This window comes from Petromyzon marinus, unplaced genomic scaffold (genome assembly GCF_048934315.1).
Source record: "Petromyzon marinus isolate PM22_M1 ecotype Great Lakes invasive population unplaced genomic scaffold, UKy_Petmar_22M1.pri1.0 PM_G_Scaffold_141, whole genome shotgun sequence".
Taxonomy (NCBI): domain Eukaryota; kingdom Metazoa; phylum Chordata; class Hyperoartia; order Petromyzontiformes; family Petromyzontidae; genus Petromyzon; species Petromyzon marinus.
The window spans coordinates 332,332-358,328 of record NW_027422697.1 but is presented as its reverse complement, the minus strand read 5'-3'; the positions used below and the strand labels follow the sequence as shown (position 1 = coordinate 358,328).

The 25,997-nt window shown below is 52.9% G+C and overlaps 2 protein-coding genes across 2 annotated transcripts; both read right to left on the bottom strand.

The window, feature by feature from the left end:
* Positions 1–150: 150 nt before the first annotated feature.
* LOC142910374 (uncharacterized) lies at positions 151–13,273 on the bottom strand. Its single transcript, XM_076059983.1, has 5 exons — positions 12,066–13,273; positions 9,971–10,098; positions 4,898–5,120; positions 2,850–3,414; positions 151–274 (listed from the first exon to the last, which is right to left on the bottom strand). Exons 1-5 carry the CDS (start codon positions 13,013–13,015, stop codon positions 200–202), a joined length of 1,941 nt encoding a protein of 646 aa, XP_075916098.1. The 5' UTR covers positions 13,016–13,273; the 3' UTR covers positions 151–199.
* A 3,514-nt stretch (positions 13,274–16,787) lies between these two features.
* On the bottom strand, positions 16,788–25,195 carry LOC142910373 (protein phosphatase 1D-like). The gene is made up of 4 exons (XM_076059982.1): positions 25,024–25,195; positions 22,898–22,983; positions 18,026–18,233; positions 16,788–16,792 (listed from the first exon to the last, which is right to left on the bottom strand). The coding sequence occupies exons 2-4, from the start codon at positions 22,973–22,975 to the stop codon at positions 16,788–16,790; spliced, it is 291 nt and encodes a 96-aa protein (XP_075916097.1). The 5' UTR covers positions 22,976–22,983; positions 25,024–25,195.
* Positions 25,196–25,997: the final 802 nt, after the last annotated feature.

The following is a 25,997-nucleotide window of genomic DNA, read 5'->3' as shown; positions in this document are numbered from 1 at the left end:
GGCGCTAGTCTGAGGCGCCAGTCTGAGGCGCTAGTCTGAGGCGCTAGTCTGAGGCGCTAGTCTGAGGTGCTAGTCTGAGGCGCTAGTCTGAGGTACTAGTCTGAGGCACTAGTCTGAGGCGCTAGTCTGAGGCGCTAGTCTGAGGCGCTAGTCTGAGGTGCTAGTCTGAGGCGCTAGTCTGAGGCGCTAGTCTGAGGCGCTAGTCCGAGGCGGTGCCCTCGTGAGGACCGCTCCTGCGGCTGCGCTTGCTGGGAATCTCCTCCTGGCTGCAGCCCTGGAAAGGGAGGGGGTGGGGAGTTACCCACACACAGAGACCCATAGACTCACCACATAGAGACCCATAGACTCACCACACATAGAGACCCATAGACTCACCACACACAGAGACCCATAGACTCACCACACACAGAGACCCATAGACTCACCACACACAGAGACCCATAGACTCACCACACACAGAGACCCATAGACTCACCACACACAGAGACCCATAGACTCACCACACACAGAGACCCATAGACTCACCACACACAGAGGCCCATAGACTCACCACACAGAGAGACCCATAGACTCACCACATAGAGACCCATAGACTCACCACACACAGAGACCCATAGACTCACAACACACAGAGACCCATAGACTCACCACACACAGAGACCCATAGACTCACCACACACAGAGACCCACAGACTCACCACACAGAGACCCATAGTCTCACCACACACAGAGACCCATAGACTCACCACACACCGAAACCCATAGACTCATCACACACAGAGACCCATAGACTCACCACACACAGAGACCCATAGACTCACCACACACAGAGACCCATAGACTCACCACACACAGAGACTCATAGACTCACCACACACAGAGACCCATAGACTCACCACACACAGAGACCCATAGACTCACCACACACAGAGACTCATAGACTCACCACACACAGAGACCCATAGACTCACCACACACAGAGATCCATAGACTCACCACACACAGAGACTCATAGACTCACCACACACAGAGACCTATAGACTCACCACACACAGAGACCCATAGACTCACCACACACAGAGACTCATAGACTCACCACACACAGAGACCCATAGACTCACCACACACAGAGACCCATAGACTCACCACACACAGAGACCCATAGACTCACCACACACAGAGACCCATAGACTCACCACACACAGAGACCCATAGACTCACCACACACAGAGACCCATAGACTCACCACACACAGAGACCCATAGACTCACCACACAGAGACCCATAGACTCACCACACACAGAGACTCATAGACTCACCACACACAGAGACCCATAGACTCACCACACACAGAGACTCATAGACTCACCACACACAGAGACCCATAGACTCACCACACACAGAGACCCATAGACTCACCACACACAGAGACTCATAGACTCACCACACACAGAGACCCATAGACTCACCACACACAGAGACCCATAGACTCACCACACACAGAGACCCATAGACTCACCACACACAGAGACCCACAGACTCACCACACACAGAGACCCACAGACTCACCACACACAGAGACTCATAGACTCACCACACACAGAGACCCATAGACTCACCACACACAGAGACCCATAGACTCACCACACACAGAGACTCATAGACTCACCACACACAGAGACCTATAGACTCACCACACACAGAGACCCATAGACTCACCACACACAGAGACTCATAGACTCACCACACACAGAGACCCATAGACTCACCACACACAGAGACCCATAGACTCACCACACACAGAGACCCATAGACTCACCACACACAGAGACCCATAGACTCACCACACACAGAGACCCATAGACTCACCACACACAGAGACCCATAGACTCACCACACACAGAGACCCATAGACTCACCACACAGAGACCCATAGACTCACCACACACAGAGACCCATAGACTCACCACACAGAGTCACAGCATTACCGTCTGACACCAATGAGGTAGGGGATCGTTTCGCCGGACAGACAAACACACGCACACTTACACACAAACACACATACACAGAAACACACGTACACACACACGTACACATCCACACACACACGTACACACACACGTACACACAAACACACGTACACACAAACACACACACATACACACACACATACACACAAACACACATACACACAAACACACATACACACACAAACACATATACACACACACGTACACACACAAACACATACACACAAACACACACAAACACGCACACATACACACAAAGATCAAAGATCCCCCATATAGCCTGTAACAGACTGTAGGGGCAAGTGCTGTTAGCGAGCACCTATGAAGGCCGGAACGGTACACGAGGGGGTGGGTGGCCAGCACCACGCCCGACCGCCTTTGTCTCCCTAGTGGCGATGTTTACACACCGCACCAGGTACTCATTTGAGGCTGAGTCGACCTAGGGGAGGCCCGGGACCGGTTCAGATAATCGTCACTGGTGTTGGCCGTGAGCGGGAATCGAACCCGGGTCGCCAGGTTCATAGCGCAGCGCGCTAACCGCTACACTATCGCTCCCCACACATACACACAAACACACATACACACACACACGTACACACATACACACAAACACACGTACACACACGCACACACACACGCATACACACGCACACGTACACACACACAAACACGCACACATACACACGCAGACAAATACACATACACACAAACACACGTACACACGCACACAAATACACATACACACAAACACACGTACACACGCACACACATACACACACACGTACACACACACACCACGCATCGTGACGGTGCCCTCACCAGGTCAGCCAGCAGTGGAGTGAACTTCCCACTGCTGCTGTTGCCGCTGCTGCTGCTGCTGTTGTTGCTGCTGCTGTTGCTGTTGTTGTTGCTGCTGCTGCTGTTGTTGCTGGGTAGCTCCTCGGTGCCCGGCTCTCGTAGAACCTTGGTTCCACTCCTGGCCAGGGCTGACGCAGGGACGGCGCCACCACCACCACCAGCGACCATTCCTCCTCCTCCGCCGGCAACGAGCTCGGCGCCGGCGGCGCCGTCGGCACCGAGCCGGGGCGCCGGCGACGCCGCCGACGGGCACAGCCGCGCCACCACGGCGCTCACGTTGTCGGCCTTGGTGCCGAGCCGGTGCCAGCGGGACAGCGCCTCCGCCACCAGCGCCTGCGCCGGCGTCAGGTCTACACCGCTGCTGCTGCTGCTCGAACCACCGGCACAACAACCGGCACCACCAGCAGCACAACCACCGGCACAACCACCGGCAGCACCACCAGCACAACCACCGGCACCACCAGCAGCACAAACACCGGCACAACCACCGGCACCACCAGCAGCACAACCACCGGCACCACCGCCGCTGGCCTGCAGGATGAGACGTGTAAGTGCATGTAGACGTGTGTATGTGTGTATGTACATAGTATGTGTGTATGTAGACGTGTGTGTGTGTGTGTAGACGTGTGTGTATGTAGACGTGTGTGTGTATGTATGTATATAGTGTGTGTGTATGTAGACGTGTGTGTGTATGTAGACGTGTGTGTGTGTGTATGTAGACGTGTGTGTGTGTATGTAGACGTGTGTGTGTGTATGTAGACGTGTGTGTGTGTGTATATAGTGTGTGTGTGTATGTAGACGTGTGTAAGTGTATAGTGTGTGTGTGTGTATGTAGACGTGTGTGTGTATGTAGACGTGTGTGTGTGTAGACGTGTGTGTGTATGTAGACGTGTGTGTGTATGTAGACGTGTGTGTGTGTGTATGTAGACGTGTGTGTGTATGTAGACGTGTGTGTATGTAGACGTGTGTGTGCGTAGACGTGTGTGTGTAGACGTGTGTGTGTATGTAGACGTGTGTGTGTGTATGTAGACGTGTGTGTGTGTGTGTGTATGTAGACGTGTGTGTATGTAGACGTGTGTGTGTGTAGACGTGTGTGTGTATGTAGACGTGTGTGTGTGTGTATGTAGACGAGGGGGCTAAGCGGGCGTGGCACGGGCTAGAAAAGAGATGGAGTGATGTGGTACAGGAGGACGTGGAGCTGAGTGGACTTGCCGATGACTGGTACCAGCGGTGTCAAGATCGGCCTCTGTGGAGGAGGCTCGTGAAGGATGCTACTGGGCAGTTGGAGTCAGTCGCCCTCCAACAACAACGGAGGGTGGAGGAGCGACGCTCACAACAGCGAGCGGAGCGCCGGGTGGCTAAAGCACAGGAGGTTGGCACAGTAGGGGGCACAGGTGGTGCATCAGCCAGTCATCTCAGTCAGTCGACCCGTGGCACCTGGGTCTGCCCCGTGACCTCCTGCCAGCGGGCGTTCGACACTTCACGTGGCCTCAGGGTGCACATAGCCTGGCACAAGCGTCGTGGTGACGTCACCGCCACTTAGTGGCGAATGGCGGTTGTTGTTGTTGTTGTGTGTGTATATAGTGTGTGTATGTGTATGTATAGTGTGTGTGTGTATGTAGACGTGTGTGTGTGTGTAGACGTGTGTGTGTGTGTGTATGTAGATGTGTGTGTGTATGTAGACGTGTGTGTGTATGTAGACGTGTGTGTGTGTGTGTATGTAGACGTGTGTGTGTGTATGTAGACGTGTGTGTGTATGTAGACGTGTGTGTGTGTGTATGTAGACGTGTGTGTGTATGTAGACGTGTGTGTGTGTATGTAGACATGTGTGTGTGTATGTAGACGTGTGTGAGTGTATGTAGACGTGTGTGTGTGTATAGTGTGTGTGTAAACGTGTGTGTGTGTATGTAGACGTGTGTGTATGTAGACGTGTGTGTGTGTATGTAGACGTGTGTGTGTATGTATGTAGACGTGTGTGTGTGTATGTAGACGTTTGTGTGTATGTAGACGTGTGTGTGTGTGTATGTAGACGTGCCCGTGCTCGCTGCTGCTGCTGTGCGTCCGCACGATGACAGAGCGCCACGGCCTCTGTGGGCGTGAGGACATCCCAGACTCCGTCGGTGGCCAGCACCAGGTAGCGGTGGTGCCCTGGGTCCAGCCTGTAGGCGCTGACGTCCGGCTCCGGGGAGACCACAAACTGGGCGCTCGCAAAGTCGTAGCTCCAGAGGTCCCCTGTGGGATATCGCCAACACACACACACACACGTACACACACACGTACACACACACACGTACACACACACACGTACCACACACACACACGTACACACACACACGTACACACACACACGTACACACACACACCCACATGTACACACACACGTACACACGTACACACACACACACGTACACACTCACACACGTACACACTCACACACGTACACACTCACACACACGTACACACACACACGTACACACACACACGTACACACACACACGTACACACACACACACACGTACACACTCACACACGTACACACACGTACACACACACACGTACACACGTACACACACACACGTACACACACACGTACACACACACGTACACACACACACGTACACACACACACGTACACACGTACACACACACGCACACACGTACACACGTACGCACACACGTACACACACACGTACACACACACACGTACACACACACACGTACACACACGTACACACACACTTACACACGTACACACACACACACGTACACACACGTACACACACACACACGTACACACACACGGACACGTACACACACGGACACACGTACACACACACGTACACACGCACACACGTACACACACACACACACGTACACACGTACACACACGTACACACACGTACACACACACGTACACACACACACGTACACACACACACGTACACACACGTACACACACTCGTAAACACACACGTAAACACACCTACGCGTACACACACATATACATGAACACACGTTTCACAACAACCGCCATTCGCCACTAGGTGGCGATGACATAACCAGGGCGCCTGTGCCAGGCTACGTGCACTTTTAACGCCAGATGAAGTGTCGAATGCCCGCTGGCAGGAGGTCGCCAGGAGATGCCACGGGTGTGTATAGGTGTGTGTGTAGGTGTGTGTGTAGGTGTGTGTAGGTGTGTGTAGGTGTGTGTGTGTGTAGGTGTGTGTGCCGGACGGGCAACTCTGTCGTGGACAGTGCTGTGGGGGGAGGTCCAATTTTGATTGGCTCCTCCCCTCATGGCATATGTGTCCACCACAGGGGCTAAACGGGGGCTCTGGATGGATGCGAGGGGCTGGTAACCCCTCCACTTCAATTAATTACCACTAAACCACGAATTAAGAATATATAACTAATAAGCTTGTGCCGGAGGCCCGGGGAGGCCAGGCGTCTATGACGTCTCCTGGCCAAACCCCAATTGGCGGAGCCAGGAGATTGAATATCTACCCTCGGGGCTCCTCCAGAAACAACGAAAAACCACTACGGGTGGCCACGTGGAATGTTCGAACACTCACTGCGGAGGAGAGGCTGCCACTCCTCTGTCGGGAGCTGGACCGGTACCGCCTGGATCTATGTGGCATTCAGGAGGTCTGGTGGACCGGCTCTGGCTCCTGCCACTATGAGGGGTGGACAGTCCTCTACTCGGGGCAGCAGACTGCCAAACAACAGGGTGTGGCTCTTCTTTTGAACAAAAGAATAAAGGGGCGTGGGAACATGGCGGTGAGGTGTGGGAAGCTGTAAATCCCAGGCTACTTTGGGCTCTCCTTCCCATCAACTGGAGGCGAGGAATGGTGGTCGTGGTTACTTATGCCCCCACCGAAGATGAACATCCGTGGTGGGATGCAGGCAAAGCCGATGAGTCAGATGCCTTCTATGACCTCCTGTCACAGGTGCTGGCTAAAGTGGCCCCTCGGGATAGAGTCATCATGTTGGGTGACTTCAATGCCCGAGTTGGTCATGATACTGGCACCTGGTCTGGAGTGATTGGAGGGCATGGGCCAGATCAGCTCAATAACAACGGTAGAAGGCTGCTAGATTTTTGTGCAGCCCATGGGCTAGTAATTACCAACACGCTGTTCCGGCATCGGCGCATCCACACAACATCATGGATGCATGCCGGGTCCAAGCAAGAACATCTGCTGGACTACATAGTGACGGACCAGCGGATGCGAGCCCATGTCCTTGACACCAGGACCTACCGTGGAGCTGATCTGCCTTCTGACCATCTGACTAGTCATCTGTAAGATGTGCCTGTTATTCTTAAACTCCGGTGGTGGGTGTACACCCAGGACCCCATTCCAACCTAAAGTGGCCTGGTCTCAGTTATCTGATGAAAGTTGCAAGCGAGAATTTCATCATCGCTTGCGGCTGGGATTGGCATCGTCCCCGACTCCTCCTGATGTCGAGGGTAAATGGGCGAGGTTTAGGACTGTGACTCATGCAGCTGCAATGGCTGCTTTGGGTACGCGGTCCAGACCTCCCCAGAGACCCTGGCTGACAGAGGAGGTGTTCAGGATGGTTGAGAAAAAACGACAGGCCCACTGTCATCGGTTACAGAATCCCACGTCAGAGAATGAGGAGGCTTACTGCAGCCTTCGCTCGGAGGTTCGGAGAGCCATGAGGTGCTGCAAGGATGGGTGGTGGTCGCGGGTTGCTGAGGAGATGGAGTCTGCCTCAGTGGCCCGTGATCACAAATCTCTATTTAACTCCATCAAAAAAGTAATCTGCAGCGCCACACCTATTACCATCATTAGGGGAAAAAACGGTGACCCAATCTTCGACCCCCAGGAACAGGTTTGCAGATTTGCTGAGCATTTCTGTGAGGTCCTGGGGGAGGGAAAATCCCTCAGCCGGGAAAACATCGTGGCACAAAGTGAGGATGACCCTGCTGAGGCTGCGGTGCCTCAAATATTGGAAGAAGTCACCCCCTGTGAGTGGCTGGCTGAGGTGCCATCTGTTGAGGAAGTACTGAAGGCGATCCGGAGTCTGAGACCAGGAAAGGCAGCGGGCAGAGATGATCTCCCAAGTGAAATGCTGAGGGAGGGCGGCGTTTGTGCACAGACTGCCCTATATGACATCATAACAACAGTCTGGACCACTGGACGGGTTCCGCAGGATTGGAAGGATGCCCTGGTGGTCCCCCTTTTTAAGAAGTGGGACCGCACAGACTGTAACAACTACAGGGGCATCTCACTCCTCAGTGTGCCGGGAAAGGTCCTGGCAAGGATTATTCAACATCGCCTTGCCAGGCACGCTGAGGAGAGGCTTGCGGAGCCCCAATGCGGTTTCAGGAAAGGGCGGTCCTGCAAAGATGCCATATTTTCTGTCCGTCTGCTACAGCAGAAGTGTAGGGAATTCCAAAAAGACTACATATCTGCTTTCTTGACCTGGTCAAGGCCTATGATACCATCAGTAGACCTGGGCTCTGGGTTGTTCTTCGTGCTTTTGGAGTACCTGACCCTCTGCTCACGATCATTAAGGACCTTCATGATGGTGAGCGGGCCCAGGTAAAACTACGTGGCCGGGAGTCAGAGCCATTCCCTGTACACCTTGGGGTGCGACAGGGATGTCCTCTGGCTCCCACATTATTTGACATCTATTTTGACCATGTAGTTCATGAAGCCTTCAATAGCTGTACCGGGGGAATCTCCATATGGTACATATATAATGGTAGGCTGATCGATGCCCGGGTGCGGTCAAGGGATGGCTCCCTATTGCTCAATCACGTCATGTATGCTGATGATTTGGTAATAGCTGCTCATTCAGAGGAGGAGTTTGAGACGCTGCTGCTGAGACTGGAGCGTGCCACTAAGAGGTGGAGCGTTACCATCAGCCCCACCAAAACTAAGCACCTGCCTGGGTATTTTGTACCATCGGACACTCCACCCCCACAACTCCCAATCGGTGATGGGGCAGTTGTGGAGAGAGTGGAGAGTTTCCCAAATCTGGGCAGTGTGCTTATGACCGGCTCCAGTTTAACAGCAGAGGTCTCACTCCGAATCAGTCGAGCGGCAATATCTTTTCATCGGTTGCGTAACGCTGTGTGGAAGCTACCTAGTCTGTCGCTCCGCACTAAGCGTCAAGTCTTCTCGGCCACGGTCATTCCCTCCCTTCTCTACGCTTGCGAAACGTGGACCCCCCTAATGGAACATCTTCGCCGGTGTGAAACATTTAGGCTGGCCTGCCTACGATCCATCCTGGGTTTAACCAGGCTGGATTGTGTGAGGAGCTCACAAATTCTTGAAAGATCTGGGCAAGGCACCATCGGTGAGCTCCTCCGGCGGGCAAGGCTGCGATGGCTGGGTCATGTAGCCCGCATGCCCAGCCACCGCATGCCGAAACAGCTTTTGTTCGGCCGGATTGAGGGGGCTAAACGAGCACGGCACGGGCTAGAGAAGAGATGGAGTGATGTGGTACAGGAGGACGTGGAGCTGAGTGGACTTGCCGATGACTGGTACCAGCGGTGTCAAGATCGGCCTCTGTGGAGGAGGCTCGTGAAGGATGCTACTGGGCAGTTGGAGGTAGTCGCCCTCCAACAACAACGGAGGGCGGAGGAGCGACGCTCAGAACAACGAGCGGAGCGCCGGGTGGCTAAAGCACAGCAGGTTGGCACAGTAGGGGGCACAGGTGGTGCATCAGCCAGTCATCTCAGTCAGTCGACCCGTGGCACCTGGGTCTGCCCCGTGACCTCCTGCCAGCGGGCGTTCGACACTTCACGTGGCCTCAGGGTGCACATAGCCTGGCACAAGCGTCGTGGTGACGTCACCGCCACTTAGTGGCGAATGGCGGTTGTTGTTGTTGTTGTGTAGGTGTGTGTGTAGGTGTGTGTGTATGTAGGTGTGTGTGTGTGTGTAGGTGTGTGTGTGTGTAGGTGTGTGTGTAGGTGTGTGTGTGTAGGTGTGTGTAGGTGTGTGTGTGTAGGTGTGTAGGTGTGTGTGTGTGTGTAGGTGTGTGTGTAGGTGTGTGTGTGTAGGTGTGTATAGGTGTGTGTGTAGGTGTGTGTGTAGGTGTGTGTGTGTGTGTACCGAGGGAGCGTGACACGGCCAGGAAGGGGATGTCCTCCGTGGCTGAGCTTTGCTGCCCAGGGCCGCAGTGAGCCACAAGGGGCCTCCTCCAGGCCACACGGCAAGGCCCCCCTGGCTTCCTCATCACCCTGGTGGGCAGACACACAAAGACAAAGATCCCCCGTGTAGCCTTAACAGACTGTACGGGCAAGTGCTGTTAGCGAGCACACACAAAGACAAAGATCCCCCGTGTAGCCTGTAACAGACTGTAGGGGCAAGTGCTGTTAGCGAGCACACACAAAGACAAAGATCCCTGTGTAGCCTGTAACAGACTGTAGGGGCAAGTGCTGTTAGCGAGCACACACAAAGACAAAGATCCCCCGTGTAGCCTGTAACAGACTGTAGGGGCAAGTGCTGTTAGCGCGCAGCACCTACGAAGGCCGGAACGGTACACGAGGGGGTGGGTGCCCAGCACCACGCCCGGCCGCCTTTGTCTCCCTAGTGGCGATGTTTACACTTCGCACCAGGTATTCATTTGAGGCTTAGTCGACCTAGGGGAGGCCCTGGACCGGTTCAGATAATCGTGACTGGTGTTGGCTGTGAGCGGGAATCGAACCCGGGTCATCAGGTTCGTAGCACAGCGCGCTAACCACTACACTACTCCTCCCCATACACCCATACACACACACATACACACACATATATACACAACAACCGCCATTCGCCACTAAATGGTGGTGACGTCACCACGACGCTTGTGCCAGGCTATGTGCACCCTGAGGCCACGTGAAGTGTCGAACGCCCGCTGGCAGGAGGTCACGGGGCAGACCCAGGTGCCACGGGTCGACTGACTGAGATGACTGGCTGATGCACCACCTGTGCCCCCTACTGTGCCAACCTGCTGTGCTTTAGCCACCCGGCGCTCCGCTCGTTGTTGTGAGCGTCGCTCCTCTGCCCTCCGTTGTTGTTGGTGGGCGACTGCCTCCAACTGCCCAGTAGCGTCCTTCACGAGCCTCCTGCACAGAGGCCGATCTTGACACCGCTGGTACCAGTCATCGGCAAGTCCACTCAGCTCCACGTCCTCCTGTACCACATCACTCCATCTCTTCTCTAGACCGTGCCGCGCCCGCTTAGCCCCCTCAATCTGGCCGAACAAAAGCTGTTTCGGCATGCGGTGGCTGGGCATGCGGGCTACATGACACAGCCATCGCAGCCTTGCCCGCCGGAGGAGCTCACCGATGGGACCTTGCCCAGATCTTTCAAGGATTTGTGAGCTCCTCACACAATCCAGTCTGGTTAAACCTAGGATGGATCGTAGGCATGTTTCTAACCGGCGAAGATGTTCCATTAGGGGGGTCCATGTTTCGCAAGCGTATAGAAGGGAGGGAATGACCGTGGCCGAGAAGACCTGAAGCTTAGTGCGGAGCGACAGACCAGGTAGCTTCCACACAGCGTTACGCAACCGATGAAAAGATATTGCCACTCGACTGATTCGGAGTGAGACCTCTGCTGTTAAACTGGAGCCGGTCATAAGCACACTGCCCAGGTATGGGAAACTCTCCACACTCTCCACAACTGCCCCATCACCGATTGGGAGTTGTGGGGGTGGAGTGTCCGATGGTTACAAAATACCCAGGCAGGTGCTTAGTTTTGGTGGGGCTGATGGTAAGGCCCCACCTCTTAGTGGCACGCTCCAGTCTCAGCAGCAGCATCTCCAACTCCTCCTCTGAATGAGCAGCTATTACCAAATCAGCAGACATAACGTGGTTGAGCAATAGGGAGCCATCCCTTGACCGCACCCGGGCATCGATCAGCCTCCCATTATATCTGTACCATATGGAGATTCCCCCGGTACAGCTATTGAAGGCTTCACAAACTGCGTGGTCAAAATAGATGTCAAATAATGTGGGAGCCAGAGGACATCCCTGTCGCATCCCAAGGTGTACAGGGAATGGCTCTGACTCCCGGCCACGTAGTTTTACCCGGGCCCGCTCACCATCATGAAGGTCCTTAATGATCGTGAGCAGAGGGTCAGGTACTCCAAAAGCACGAAGAACGACCCAGAGCCCAGGCCTACTGATGGTATCATAGGCACACATACACACGAATGTCTTACCGCCCGCCCAGCCTCTCGATGCGTTCCCTCTCCACTGGATCCTCCGGCTTGTGGTCGCGCGTCAACGCCACGGCAAGTAGCGGCACCACCTCGTCCTCCACCTCGTCCACCTCCTCATCCACCACCTCGTCCACCTCCTCCACCACCTCGTCCACCTCCACCACCTTGTCCACCTCCTTGTCCACCACCACCTCCTTGTCCACCTCCTCTTCCATCTCGTCCACCACCTCGTCCACCTCCTCCTCCACCTCGTCCACCACCTCCTCCTTGTCCACCTCCTGCCGGGGCGGTGGTGGTTGTGACAGTGGTGGCCGTGATGGTGGCGGTGGTTGTGACAGTGGTGGTGGTGGTTGTGACAGTGGTGGTGGTGGCGGTGGTGATGGTGGTTGTGACAGTGGTGGTGGTGGTGGTTGTGACAGTGGTGGTGGTGGTGGCCGTGGTGGTGGTGGTTGTGACAGTGGTGGTGGTGGTTGTGACAGTGGTGGTTGTGACAGTGGTGGTGGCCGTGGTGGTGGTGGTGGTTGTGACAGTGGTGGTGGTGGTTGTGACAGTGGTGGTGGTGGTGGTTGTGACAGTGGTGGCGGTGGTGGTTGTGGTGGTTGTGACAGTGGTGGTTGTGGTTGTAGTTGTGGTGGTTGTGACAGTGGCGGTGGTTGTGACAGTGGCGGTGGTGGTTGTGACAGTGGTGGCCGTGGTGGTGGTTGTGACAGTGGTGGTGGTTGTGACAGTGGTGGTGGTGGTTGTGACAGTGGTGGCGGTGGTGGTGGTTGTGGTGGTTGTGACAGTGGTGGTTGTGGTTGTGGTTGTAGTTGTGGTGGTTGTGACAGTGGCGGTGGTTGCGGTGTTGCCACGGCTTGGCCGATGGCCGCTATGAAGTCCGCCACAACTTGGCCATGCGTAGGTGGGGTTCCGTCCCAGGCTAGGTGGGCCGTCACAGAAGGGGGGCCCATGTCCGAAGGGGGGTCCGCTGAATAAATGGGGCGCAAGGAAGAAGGGGGGCCCGCTGAATAAATGGGTCGCAGTGAGGAAGGGGGGGCCAATGAATAGACGGGGTGCGTTGAAGGGGGGGGGGGTCCGTCGGCGGGGGTGCCCCCCCCCCGGGGATGCCGCTGGGCGATGACGGCTCGCGAGTCTCCCACGTGGGCGACGTAGAGCTCGTCACCGCCCCTGATGAGGCAGCAGCAAGCCGTGGTGCCTGCCGTGCTGGGATGGCCCAGCGGTGTGCGCGGCCAGTTAACTGTAGGGGGGGGGGGGGGGGGTTAGACAGAGGTGTGGGTGAGTGACTGAGTGGGTGGGTAGGTGGGTGATTGAGTGACTGTGTGAGTGGGTGGGTGAGTAATTGAGTGGGTGGGTGAGTGACTGAGTGGGTGAGTGACTGTGTGGGTGGGTGAGTGATTGAGTGGGTGAGTGACTGTGTGAGTGGGTGGGTGGGTGAGTGACTGAGTAGGTGAGTGAGTGACTGAGTGGGTTAGTGACTGAGTGGGTGGGGTGGGTGGGTGAGTGACTGTGTGAGTGGGTGGGTGGGTGAGTGATTGAGTGGGTGGGTGAGTGACTGAGTGGGTTAGTGACTGTGTGGGTGGGTGGGTGGGTGAGTGATTGAGTGGGTGGGTGGATGAGTGAGTGAGTGACTGTGTGAGTGAGTGGGTGGGTGAGTGACTGAGTGGGTGAGTGACTGTGTAATTGGGTGGGTGAGTGACTGTGTGGGTGGGTGAGTGATTGAGTGGGTGAGTGACTGTGTGAGTGAGTGGGTGGGTGAGTGATTGAGTGGGTGGGTGAATTAGTGGGTGAGTGACTGTGTGAGTGGGTGGGTGGATGGGTGAGTGACTAAGTGGGTGGGTGAGTGACTGAGTGGGTTAGTGACTGTGTGGGTGGGTGGGTGAGTGATTGAGTGGGTGGGTGGGTGAGTGACTGAGTGGGTGAGTGACTGTGTGAGTGAGTGGGTGGGTGAGTGACTGAGTGGGTGAGTGACTGTGTAATTGGGTGGGTGGGTGAGTGACTGTGTGGGTGGGTGGGTGGGTGAGTGACTGAGTGGGTGAGTGACTGTGTGGGTGGGTGGGTGAGTGACTGAGTGGGTGAGTGACTGTGTCGGTGGGTGAGTGACTGAGTGGGTGAGTGACTGTGTGAATGGGTGGGTGGTTGGGTGAGTGATTGAGTGGGTGGGTGAGTGACTGTGTGGGTGGATTAGTGACTGAGTGGGTGAGTGACTGTGTGGGTGGGTGAGTGACTGAGTGGGTGAGTGACTGTGTGAGTGGGTGGGTGAGTGACTGTGTGGGTGGGTTAGTGACTGAGTGGGTGAGTGACTGTGTGAGTGACTGAGTGGGTGAGTGACTGTGTGAGTGGGTGGGTGGGTCAGTGATTGAGTGGGTGGGTGGTGTGCCAAAAAAACCTCTGGAAGGTAAGATGGACAATTGTTGCTCGGAATTTTATGTTATTAAATTTGTTATAACAAAAATTCAATTGTAAAAGTTTTTTTTTGTATTTTGAAACGTTTTACAATTTTCAATGTTATTGAACAAAAATATATCAAATATGAAAAATGTTGCGAGAATCTCTTACACATTAGCCATGGGTGAAATAAATGTATTGTGCAACATTCACTGCCATTAATGCAGTGCTACAGTGAAATGCAGCGAAGTGTTTGATGACATTATTTCTGTCAATATTCCCTGCCATTACATTGAGACAAAATAAAATTAGACTCTGATCAATTTATTGGTAACTCTACCACTTGTCTTTGCTCTTCGTTATTTCCTAAGTAACTTCAGACAGCATCAGCCACACTCACGTTTCTTCACTCTCCGCTATCAAGCAGCATCCATCGGAGAAGATCAAATTCATTATGAGACCTCATTTGCCAGTAACAAGATATAGTAATAGGTTTTACCCTTTTAACTGGCAGAAAAACTGACACCTTTATTCAAGGCATCATGTTTGCAATAACCACAACACAAGCAGTCAAAATGCAAACAAAAGAGACAACTCTGATAATAATATTGGCACTGTCCTTGAATTTTATTGGTCCACACCCGAGACGGCTTTTCTTAGAGCCTTCCCTGATCAACAAATTAAACCAATTTCAATGTTTATTTTGCCTCTATCAGCTACATTTGGCCCCAATCACACGAGAAAATGTTGCGCCTTTTGGCGTCATCATCACCTGGTCTAACACCGCAAGTGTGAGACGTCATCATCATCTGGTCTAACACCGCAAGTGTGAGACGTCATCATCACCTGGTCTAACACCGCAAGTGTGAGACGTCATCATCATATGGTCTAACACCGTGTGTGTGACGTCATCATCACCTGGTCTAACACCGCAAGTGTGAGACGTCATCATCACCTGGTCTAACACCGCAAGTGTGAGACGTTATCATCATCATCTGGTCTAATACCGCAAGCGTGAGACGTCATCATCACCTGGTCTAACGGCTTTTCTTAGAGCCTTCCCTGATCAACAAATTAAACCAATTTCAATGTTTATTTTGCCTCTATCAGCTACATTTGGCCCCAATCACACGAGAAAATGTTGCGCCTTTTGGCGTCATCATCACCTGGTCTAACACCGCAAGTGTGAGACGTCATCATCATCTGGTCTAACACCGCAAGTGTGAGACGTCATCATCACCTGGTCTAACACCGCAAGTGTGAGACGTCATCATCATATGGTCTAACACCGTGTGTGTGACGTCATCATCACCTGGTCTAACACCGCAAGTGTGAGACGTCATCATCACCTGGTCTAACACCGCAAGTGTGAGACGTTATCATCATCATCTGGTCTAATACCGCAAGCGTGAGACGTCATCATCACCTGGTCTAACACCGCCTGTGTGAGACGTCATCATCACCTGGTCTAACACTGCGTGTGTGAGACGTCATCATCACCTGGTATAACACCGCAAGTGTGAGACATCATCATCATCTGGTCTAACACTGCGTGTGTGAGATGTCATCATTACCTGGTCTAACACCGCAAGTGTGAGACGTCATCATCACCTGGTCTAACACCGCAAGTGTGAGACATCATCATCATCTGGTCTAACACCGCAAGTGTGAGATGTCATCATCACCTGGTCTAACACCGCAAGTGTGAGACGTCATCATCATCACCTGGTCTAACGCCGCAAGTGTGAGACGTCATCATCATCTGGTCTAACATCGGAAGTGTGAGACGTCATCATCATCATCTGGTCTAACACCGCAAGTGTGAGACGTCATCATCATCGCCTGGTCTAACACCGCAAGTGTGAGACGTCATCATCATCTGGTCTAACACCGCAAGTGTGAGACGTCATTATCATCACCTGGTCTAACACCACAAGTGTGAGACGTCATCATCACCTGGTCTAACGCCGCGTGTGTGACATCATCATCGTCTGGTCTAACACCGCAAGTGTGAGACGTCATCATCACCTGGTCTAACACCGCAAGTCTGAGACGTCATCATCACCTGGTCTAACACCGCAAGTGTGAGACGTCATCATCATCTAGTCTAACACCGCAAGTGTGAGACGTCATCATCGCCTGGTCTAACACCGCAAGTGTGAGACGTCATCATCATCTGGTCTAACACCGCAAGTGTGAGACGTCATCATCATCACCTGGTCTAACACCGCGTGTGAGACGAGGCTCTAAGGGAAGCTGTCTCGGGTGTGGACTTATCAATTCCACCGCCAATACATTATCAGAGCTGCCTGTTTTTGGTTTGCATTCCGACCGCAGCTATTCTGCTCAATGCACAAACAATGACTCCTTGTACACGAAAAACATTGGTGTCAGTTTTGTTGCCAGATGAAAGGGTTAATTTTTTTTTATCATATTGTGCTACAGGCAAACGAGATTCAAATGGTGGAACAAAACGTTAATTTAGTGTAGTGTATAGTGTAGTGTATAGTGTAATGTAGTGTGTAGTGTAGTGTGTAGTGTAGTGTGTAGTGTAGTGTATAGTAGTGTATAGTGTAGTGTATAGTGTAGTGTATAGTGTAGTGTATAGTGTAATGTAGTGTGTAGTGTAGTGTGTAGTGTAGTGTGTAGTGTAGTGTATAGTAGTGTATAGTGTAGTGTATAGTGTAGTGTATAGTGCAGTGTATAGTAGTGTATAGTAGTGTATAGTGTAGTGTATAGTGTAGTGTATAGTAGTGTATAGTAGTGTAGTGTATAGTAGTGTAGTGTATAGTAGTGTATAGTAGTGTAGCGTATAGTAGCGTATAGTAGTGTATAGTGTAGTGTATAGTAGTGTAGTGTATAGTAGTGTATAGTAGTGTATAGTGTAGTGTATAGTAGTGTATAGTAGTGTAGTGTATAGTGTAGTGTATAGTAATGTATAGTAGTGTAGTGTATAGTGTAGTATATAGTGTAGTGTATAGTAGTGTAGTGTATAGTGTCGTGTATAGTATAGTGTATAGTAGTGTATAGTAGTGTAGTGTATCGTAGTGTAGTGTATAGTGTATAGTAGTGTGTAGTATATAGTGTAGTGTATAGTAGTGTATAGTGTAGTGTATAGTGTAGTGTATAGTAGTGTATAGTAGTGTATAGTGTAGTGTATAGTGTAGTGTATAGTAGTGTAGTGTATAGTAGTGTAGTGTATAGTAGTGTATAGTAGTGTAGCGTATAGTAGTGTATAGTAGTGTATAGTGTGGTGTATAGTAGTGTATAGTGTAGTGTATAGTGTAGTGTATAGTAGTGTATAGTAGTGTAGTGTATAGTGTAGTGTATAGTGTAGTGTATAGTGTAGTATATAGTGTAGTGTATAGTAGTGTGGTGTATAGTGTAGTGTATAGTGTAGTGTATAGTGTAGTATATAGTAGTGTATAGTAGTGTAGTGTATCGTAGTGTAGTGTATAGTGTAGTGTATAGTAGTGTATAGTGTAGTGTATATAGTAGTGTATAGTAGTGTATAGTGTAGTATATAGTAAAGTAGTGTATAGTGTAGTGTATAGTGCAGCGCGCGTGAGACCCACCCAGCTCCTCCCACATGGCGCGCTGGCACGCCAGGAAGCCGTCACGGATGGCGTGGCAAACTCCCGCGGGGTCGGCGGCGCCCCACAGCCCGGGCTGGGCGCGGATCGAGGGCCAGAGGCAGCGGCGGGCGAATCGAGCGGCCTGGGGACCGCCGTGGCCGTCGAACACGGCCAGGAAGATGGCATCCCCGTCGCCCTCGGTGGAGACCTGTGGGCACGGGGCGGCGAGGGGAACGTCACGTGACGCGAGCGGTGCATTGTGGGTCGGTCCTAGGCCTCGACCGGCGACCCGGCGGACAAAGAGGACAAAGATCCCCCGTGCAGCCTTAGCGGACCGTGGAGGCAAGTGCCGTTAGCGAGCGGTGCCCGCGATGGCCGCGAGGGCACACGAGGGGGTGGGTGGCCGGCACCACGCCCGGCCGCCTTTGTCTCCCCAGTGGCGATGTTCACGCACCGCACCAGGTACTCGTTTGAGGCCGAATCGACCTAGGGGGAGGCCCAGGACCGGTTCAGATAATCGTCACTGGGCGTTGGCCGTGAGCGGGAATCGAACCCGGGTCGCCAGGTTCATAGTGCAGCGCGCTAACCGCTACACTATCGCTCCCCACACACACAGAGACACACACAGAGACACACACAGAGACACAGAGACACACACACACACACAGACACACACAGAGACACACAGAGACACACACACAGAGACACACAGACACACACACAGACACACACAGAGACACAGAGAGACAGACACAGACACACACACACAGAGACACACAGACACACACACACAGACACACACAGAGACACACAGAGACACACACACACAGAGACACAGACACACACAGACACACACAGAGACACACAGAGACACACACAGACACACACACAGACACATACAGAGACACACAGACACACACAGACACACACAGAGACACACAGAGACACACAGACACACACACACAGACACACACACAGACACACACAGAGACACACACACAGACACACACACAGACACACATACAGAGACACACACAGAGACACACACACACAGAGACACAGACACACACACAGAGACAAACACAGAGACACACAGAGACACACACAGACACACACACAGAGACACACACACACAGAGACAACAACAACAACCGCCATTCGCCACTAAGTGGCGGTGACGTCACCACGATGCTTGTGCCAGGCTATGTGCACCGTTAGGCCACGTGAAGTGTCGAACGCCCGCTGGCAAGAGGTCACGGGGCAGACCCAGGTGCCACGGGTCGACTGACTGAGATGACTGGCTGATGCACCACCTGTGCCCCCTACTGTGCCAACCTGCTGTGCTTTAGCCACCCGGAGCTCCGCTCGTTCTTCTGAGCGTCGCTCCTCCGCCCTCCGTTGTTGTTGGAGGGCGACTGCCTCCAACTGCCCAGTAGCATCCTTCACGAGCCTCCTCCACAGAGGCTGATCTTGACACTGCTGGTACCAGTCATCGGCAAGTCCACTCAGCTCCACGTCCTCCTGTACCACATCACTCCATCTCTTCTCTAGCCCGTGCCGTGCCCGCTTAGACCCCTCAATCCGGCCAAACAAAAGCTGCTTCGGCATGCGGTGGCTGGGCATGCGGGCTACATGACCCAGCCATCGCAGCCTTGCCTGCCGGAGGAGCTCACCGATGGGACCCTGCCCAGATCTTTCAAGGATTTGTGAGCTCCTCACACAATCCAGTCTGGTTAAACCCAGGATGGATCGTAGGCAGGCCAGCCTAAATGTTTCTAACCGGCGAAGATGTTCCATTAGGGGGGTCCACGTTTCGCAAGCGTAGAGAAGGGAGGGAATGACCGTGGACGAGAAGACCTGAAGCTTAGTGCGGAGCGACAGACCAGGTAGCTTCCACACAGCGTTACGCAACCGATGAAAAGATATTGCCGCTCGACTGATTCGGAGTGAGACCTCTGCTGTTAAACTGCAGCCAGTCATAAGCACACTGCCCAGGTATGGGAAACTCTCCACTCTCTCCACAACTGCCCCATCACCGATTGGGAGTTGTGGGGGTGGAGTGTCCGATGGTACACAATACCCAGGCAGGTGCTTAGTTTTGGTGGGGCTGATGGTAAGGCCCCACCTCTTAGTGGCACGCTGCAGTCTCAGCAGCAGCAGCGTCTCCAACTCCTCCTCTGACTGAGCAGCTATTACCAAATCATCAGCATACATAACGTGGTTGAGCAATAGGGAGTCATCCCTTGACCGCACCCGGGCATCGATTAGCCTCCCATTATATCTGTACCATATGGAGATTCCCCCGGTACAGCAATTGAAGGCTTCACGAACTACGTGGTCAAAATAGATGTTAAATAATGTGGGAGCCAGAGGACATCCCTGTCACACCCCAAGGTGTACAGGGAATGGCTCTGACTCCCGGCCACGTAGTTTTACCCGGGCCCGCTCACCATCATGAAGGTCCTTAATGATCGTGAGCAGAGGGTCAGGTACTCCAAAAGCACGAAGAACGACCCCGAGCCCAGGCCTACTGATGGTATCATAGGCCTTGACCAGGTCAATAAAGTAGAGATGTAGGTCTTGTTGGAATTCCCTACACCTCTGCTGTAGCAGACGGACAGAAAATATGGCATCTGTGCAGGACCGCCCTTTCCTGAAACCGCATTGGGGCTCCGCAAGCCTCTCCTCAGCGTGCCTGGCAAGGCGATGCTGAATAATCCTTGCCAGGACCTTTCCAGGCACACTGAGGAGTGAGATGCCCCTGTAGTTGTTACAGTCTGTGCGGTCCCCCTTCTTAAAAAGGGGGACCACCAGGGCATCCTTCCAATCCTGCGGAACCCGTCCAGTGGTCCAGACTGTTGTTATGATGTCATATAGGGCAGTCTGTGCACAAACGCCACCCTCCCTCAGCATTTCGCTTGGGAGATCATCTCTGCCCGCTGCCTTTCCTGGTCTCAGACTCCGGATCACCTTCAATACTTCCTCAGCAGATGGCACCTCAGCCAGCCACTCACAGGGGGTGACTTCTTCCAATATTTGAGGCACCGCAGCCTCAGCAGGGTCATCCTCACTTTGTGCCACGATGTTTTCCCGGCTGAGGGATTTTCCCTCCCCCAGGACCTCACAGAAATGCTCAGCAAATCTGCAAACCTGTTCCTGGGGGTCGGAGATTGGATCACCGTTTTTTCCCCTAATGATGGTAATAGGTGTGGCGCTGCAGGTTACTTTTTTGATGGAGTTAAATAGAGATTTGTGATCACCGGCCACTGAGGCAGACTCCATCTCCTCAGCAACCCGCGACCACCACCCATCCTTGCAGCGCCTCACGGCTCTCCGAACCTCCGAGCGAAGGCTGCGGTAAGCCTCATTCTCTGACGTGGGATTCTGTAGCCGATGACAGTGGGCCTGTCGCTTTTTCTCAACCATCCTGAACACCTCCTCTGTCAGCCAGGGTCTCTGGGGAGGTCTGGACCGCGTACCCAAAGCAGCCATTGAAGCTGCATGAGTCACAGTCCTAAACCTCGCCCATTTACCCTCGACATCAGGAGTCGGGGACGATGCCAATCCCAGCCGCAAGCGATGATGAAATTCTCGCTTGCAACTTTCATCAGATAACTGAGACCAGGCCACTTTATGTTGGAATGGGGTCCTGGGTGTACACCCACCACCGGAGTGGAAGAATGGCAGGCGCATCTTACAGATGACTAGTCGATGGTCAGAGGGCAGATCAGCTCCACGGTAGGTCCTGGTGTCAAGGACATGGGCTCGCATTCGCTGGTCTGTCACTATGTAGTCCAGCAGATGTTCTTGCTTGGACCCGGCATGCATCCATGATGTTGTGTGGATGCGCCGATGCCGGAACAGCGTGTTGGTAATTACAAGCCCATGGGCTTTACAAAAATCTAGCAGCCTCCTACCGTTGTTATTGAGCTGATCTGGCCCATGCCCTCCAATCACTCCAGACCAGGTGCCAGTATCATGACCAACTCGGGCATTGAAGTCACCCAACATGATGACTCTATCCCGAGGGGCCACTTTAGCCAGCACCTGTGACAGGAGGTCATAGAAGGCATCTGACTCATCGGCTTTGCCTGCATCACTCCACGGATGTTCATCTTCGGTGCGGGCATAAGTAACCACGACCACCATTCCTCGCCTCCGGTTGATGGGAAGGTGAGCCCAAAGTAGCCTGGGGCTTACAGCTTCCCAGACCTCACCGCTACACTCCCACGCCCCCTTCATTCTTTTGTTCAAAAGAAGACCCACACCCTGTTGTTTGGCAGTCTGCTGCCCCGAGTAGAGGACTGTCCACCCCTCATGGTGGCAGGAGCCAGAGCCAGTCCACCGAACCTCCTGAATGCCATATAGATCCAGGCGGTACCCGTCCAGCTCCCGACAGAGGAGTGGCAGCCTCTCCTCTGCAGTGAGCGTTCGAACATTCCACGTGGCCACCCGTAGTGGCTTTTAGTTGTTTCTGGAGTAGCCCCAAGGGTAGGTATTCAATCTCCTGGCTCTGCCAATTGGGGTTTGGCCAGGAGACGTCATAGACGCCTGGTCCCCCGGGGCCTCCGGCACAAGCTTATTAGTTACATATTTCAGTTTAATTCGTGGTTTCGTGGTAATTAATTGAAGGTGGAGGGGTTACCAGCCCCTCGCACCCGTCCAGAGCCCCCGTTTAGCCCCTGTGGTGGACACATATGCCATGAGGGGAGGAGCCAATCAAAATTGGATCTCCCCCCACAGCACTGTCCACGACAGAGTTGCCTGTCCGGCACACAGAGACACACACACAGACACACACACAGAGACACACACAGACACACACAGAGACACACAGACACACACACACAGACACACAGAGACTCCGCCCACCACTGTGATGTCCTCCATGTAGCGCTGCCCCCCACGGTTGGAATCGGCGCTCACGATCAGCTTCAATGGGCTCGACATGGTGCAACCTTAACACACACACAGAGACAGACACATACAGACACACAGAGACACACACACATACACACACACAGACACACACACACACAGAGACACACACACACAGACACACACACAGACACACACACACAGACACACACACAGATACACAAAGACAGACATACACACACAACAACCTGTGTCTCTATGTGTGTGTGTGTCTGTGTGTGTCTTTGGTGCAACCTTACCCCACACACACACACAACCTGTGTCTGTGTGTGTCTGTGTGTGTGTCTGTGTGTGTGTGTCTCTGTGTGTCTGTGTGTGTCTGTGTGTGTGTCTGTGTGTGTGTCTGTGTGTGTGTCTCTGGTGCAACCTCACCCCACACACACACAACAACCTCTATGTGTCTGTGTGTGTGTCTCTCTGTGTGGCTGTGTGTGTGTCTGTGTGTGTGTCTGTGTGTCTCTGGTGCAACCTCACCCCACACACACAACCACCTCTGTGTGTCTGTGTGTGTCTCTGTGTGTCTGTGTCTCTGTGTGTGTCTGTGGTGCAACCTTACCCCACACACACACACAACCTGTGTCTGTGTGTGTCTCTGTGTGTGTCTGTGTGTGTCTCTTGTGCAACCTCACCCCACACACACAACCTGTGTGTCTGTGTGTGTCTCTGTGTGTCTGTGTGTGTGTCTCTTGTGCAACCTCACCCCACACACACACAGACACACAACCTGTGTGTCTGTGTGTGTGTGGGGTGAGGTTGTATGTCTGTGTGTGTGTAGTCGTGCTCTCACTGCGGGCTACTCACAACACTGATGACAAATGTCGCCGTGACTACCACGTTTTTGCCGTCGTAAAATGACAGATTAATAATAAACAAAAATTAGGTTAATAATGAAAAATGACAGATTAATAATACACACAAATAGGTTAATAATGAAAAATGACATATTAATGACAGACTCATAATCAACAATGACAGATTAATAATGAAAACCACAGACTAATCATGGAAAATGACAGATTAATAATAAACAGAAAGCCTTAAAGCCCTAAGCGTGTTGTGGTGGCAGCAGCAGCAGTGACGAGGCACACCACGTGACGTTGCCGGGGCAAGCCAGGGCAAGCCAGGGCAACACACGCCTCACACCACACACACAGCCTCACACTACACACACAGCCTCACAGTACACACACAGCCTCACACTACACACACAGCCTCTCATTTACACACCGACCCCCTGGTTCCATCTGTGGGGGGCTAATGCCCCCCTCCACACTCCCCATTAGGTGGGGGGGGACTGATCTCCCCCTCCCCACTCCCCACTAGGTGGGGGGGGGTCTGATCTTCCCCTCCCCCCTCCCCCGCGAGCGGTTGGGGTGTGACGTCAGCACCCCTCCACCCCCCCCACTCGCCGCTGGCGGCTGCTCAGAGTTAATTATTTATTTATACTAAGCCGTTGTGTCAACAGCCAACGGGCGCTGGACGGCCCTCCCCCACCCACGTGACCCCCCCACCCACGCGCGCGACCACCCACGCGCGTGGGTGCGGGCAGCCGTAGTAGGGTAGTTTAATATGCACGCGCTGGGTAAGCAATTAATTAATTAATCTCTGCGCGCGCTCGGTAAGCAATTAATTAATTAATCTCTGCGCGCTCGCTTGCGGTGAAAGTCAAACGTCCCTCTGTTTAATTATTTATTTACGGGTGCCTATGCTGATTAAAGCCACCCACACACACGCACAGCGTGGTACGCCGATCGCTGTCCCACCGCTCTTCACAAAGATCCCCCATATAGCCTTAACAGACTGTAGGGGCAAGTGCTGTTAGCGAGCAGCACCTATGAAGGCCGTAACCGCTCTTCACACATGCACACACACGCACACACACACACGCACACACATGCGTCACAAAGTCAGTAGTCTGCGCTAAGATTTATTTCCCGTGTATGTCCCCCTCCAGCCAGCAGCAGCCCTTCCTCCTCTCTCACCTACCCGTCTCAGAGTGCGTCCACCGCCTGAGCCCGAGCCGACCGAACTGACCTCCTTTGTCCGTGTCCGCCGCTCACCTCTGCGGCCGCTGCCGCCGCTGCCCGACGGGGCCGAGGGAGATGTTTCTCTCTCTCTCTCGCCTTGGGGGACTTTGTGTCGTCGATCGCTCTCAGCTCCACCCTGCAGGCGTCCCGAGAGCGGACCCTGAGGACGGCTAGCTCCTCTCTCTCTCCGCTGCCACCGCTCCAGAAGGACTCTGCCACAAATTCTCCCTCCTGCACCACACTTATATATGTAGCAAGCCCCTTAACCCCGCCCCCCAACCCCCCTGGGTCATGTGACGTCATCCCACTCATCCAATCGAATCCTCTTTGCGGCCGTTAGGAGCGCTCTGGCCGTTGGGGATGGGGGGAGGGGGGAGTCACGTCATCCCCCTGTTGTATATATAGGTGTTATGAAAATTGATGAAAATAATGAGAATTAAATGAAATTTGAAATTAGCATAATTTATCCGAAATTATGTTAATTGTGTAATTATGCACATAAATTATGCTGATTCAAGAGATAATCGTATTAATTTATGCGAGTGGGCGTGGTTATGATAATGCAGGTCATTATGGATTATAAGGTCGAGCCTCGGTGACGAGGATTGTGATATGAATTGGAATAACGCAATTAATCGTATGCAGTGACGCAGGCGTTGTGAGCGTGAATGAGAGAGAGTCGATTCGACTCTGCTCTTTAATTCCGTATTATCGATAAGGATACGATTACTCTCGATTGAACATTATGAATTGTGTGTTATGGATTATGTGTGGTGATAGTGTGCTTATGATAGGTCCCCAGGATTCAGATCTCATACGCAGAACAATATTATGCAGAATTTCAGGAAGAATCACACACAAACCTTCTGCTTTGATCAATTTTATTTTCTAGCTAACTTTAATTTTTGGATAATATGAAAACTCAATCTCGGGATGTTGGAATTTCAGCACAGCGTTAACATGATACCATCACGATTGCGTTGTTTCACCTCGATAGCGGCACCTGT

What these genes read in the sequence shown, in the direction of transcription:
- LOC142910374 (XM_076059983.1), bottom strand. Translation starts at nt 13,015, where the DNA reads ATGGGCCCCCCTTCTGTGACGGCCCACCTAGCCTGGGACGGAACCCCA. An exon ending in ATCGAGAGGCTGGGCGGGCG is followed by an intron (nt 10,099 to 12,065) that starts GTAAGACATTCG and finishes TCTGCCCACCAG; the next exon opens with GGTGATGAGGAAGCCAGGGG. An exon ending in CTACATACACACACACACAC is followed by an intron (nt 3,415 to 4,897) that starts GTCTACATACAC and finishes CCTGCAGGCCAG; the next exon opens with CGGCGGTGGTGCCGGTGGTT.
- LOC142910373 (XM_076059982.1), bottom strand. Translation starts at nt 22,975, where the DNA reads ATGTCGAGCCCATTGAAGCTGATCGTGAGCGCCGATTCCAACCGTGGG. An exon ending in ACATGGAGGACATCACAGTG is followed by an intron (nt 18,234 to 22,897) that starts GTGGGCGGAGTC and finishes CCGTGCCCACAG; the next exon opens with GTCTCCACCGAGGGCGACGG.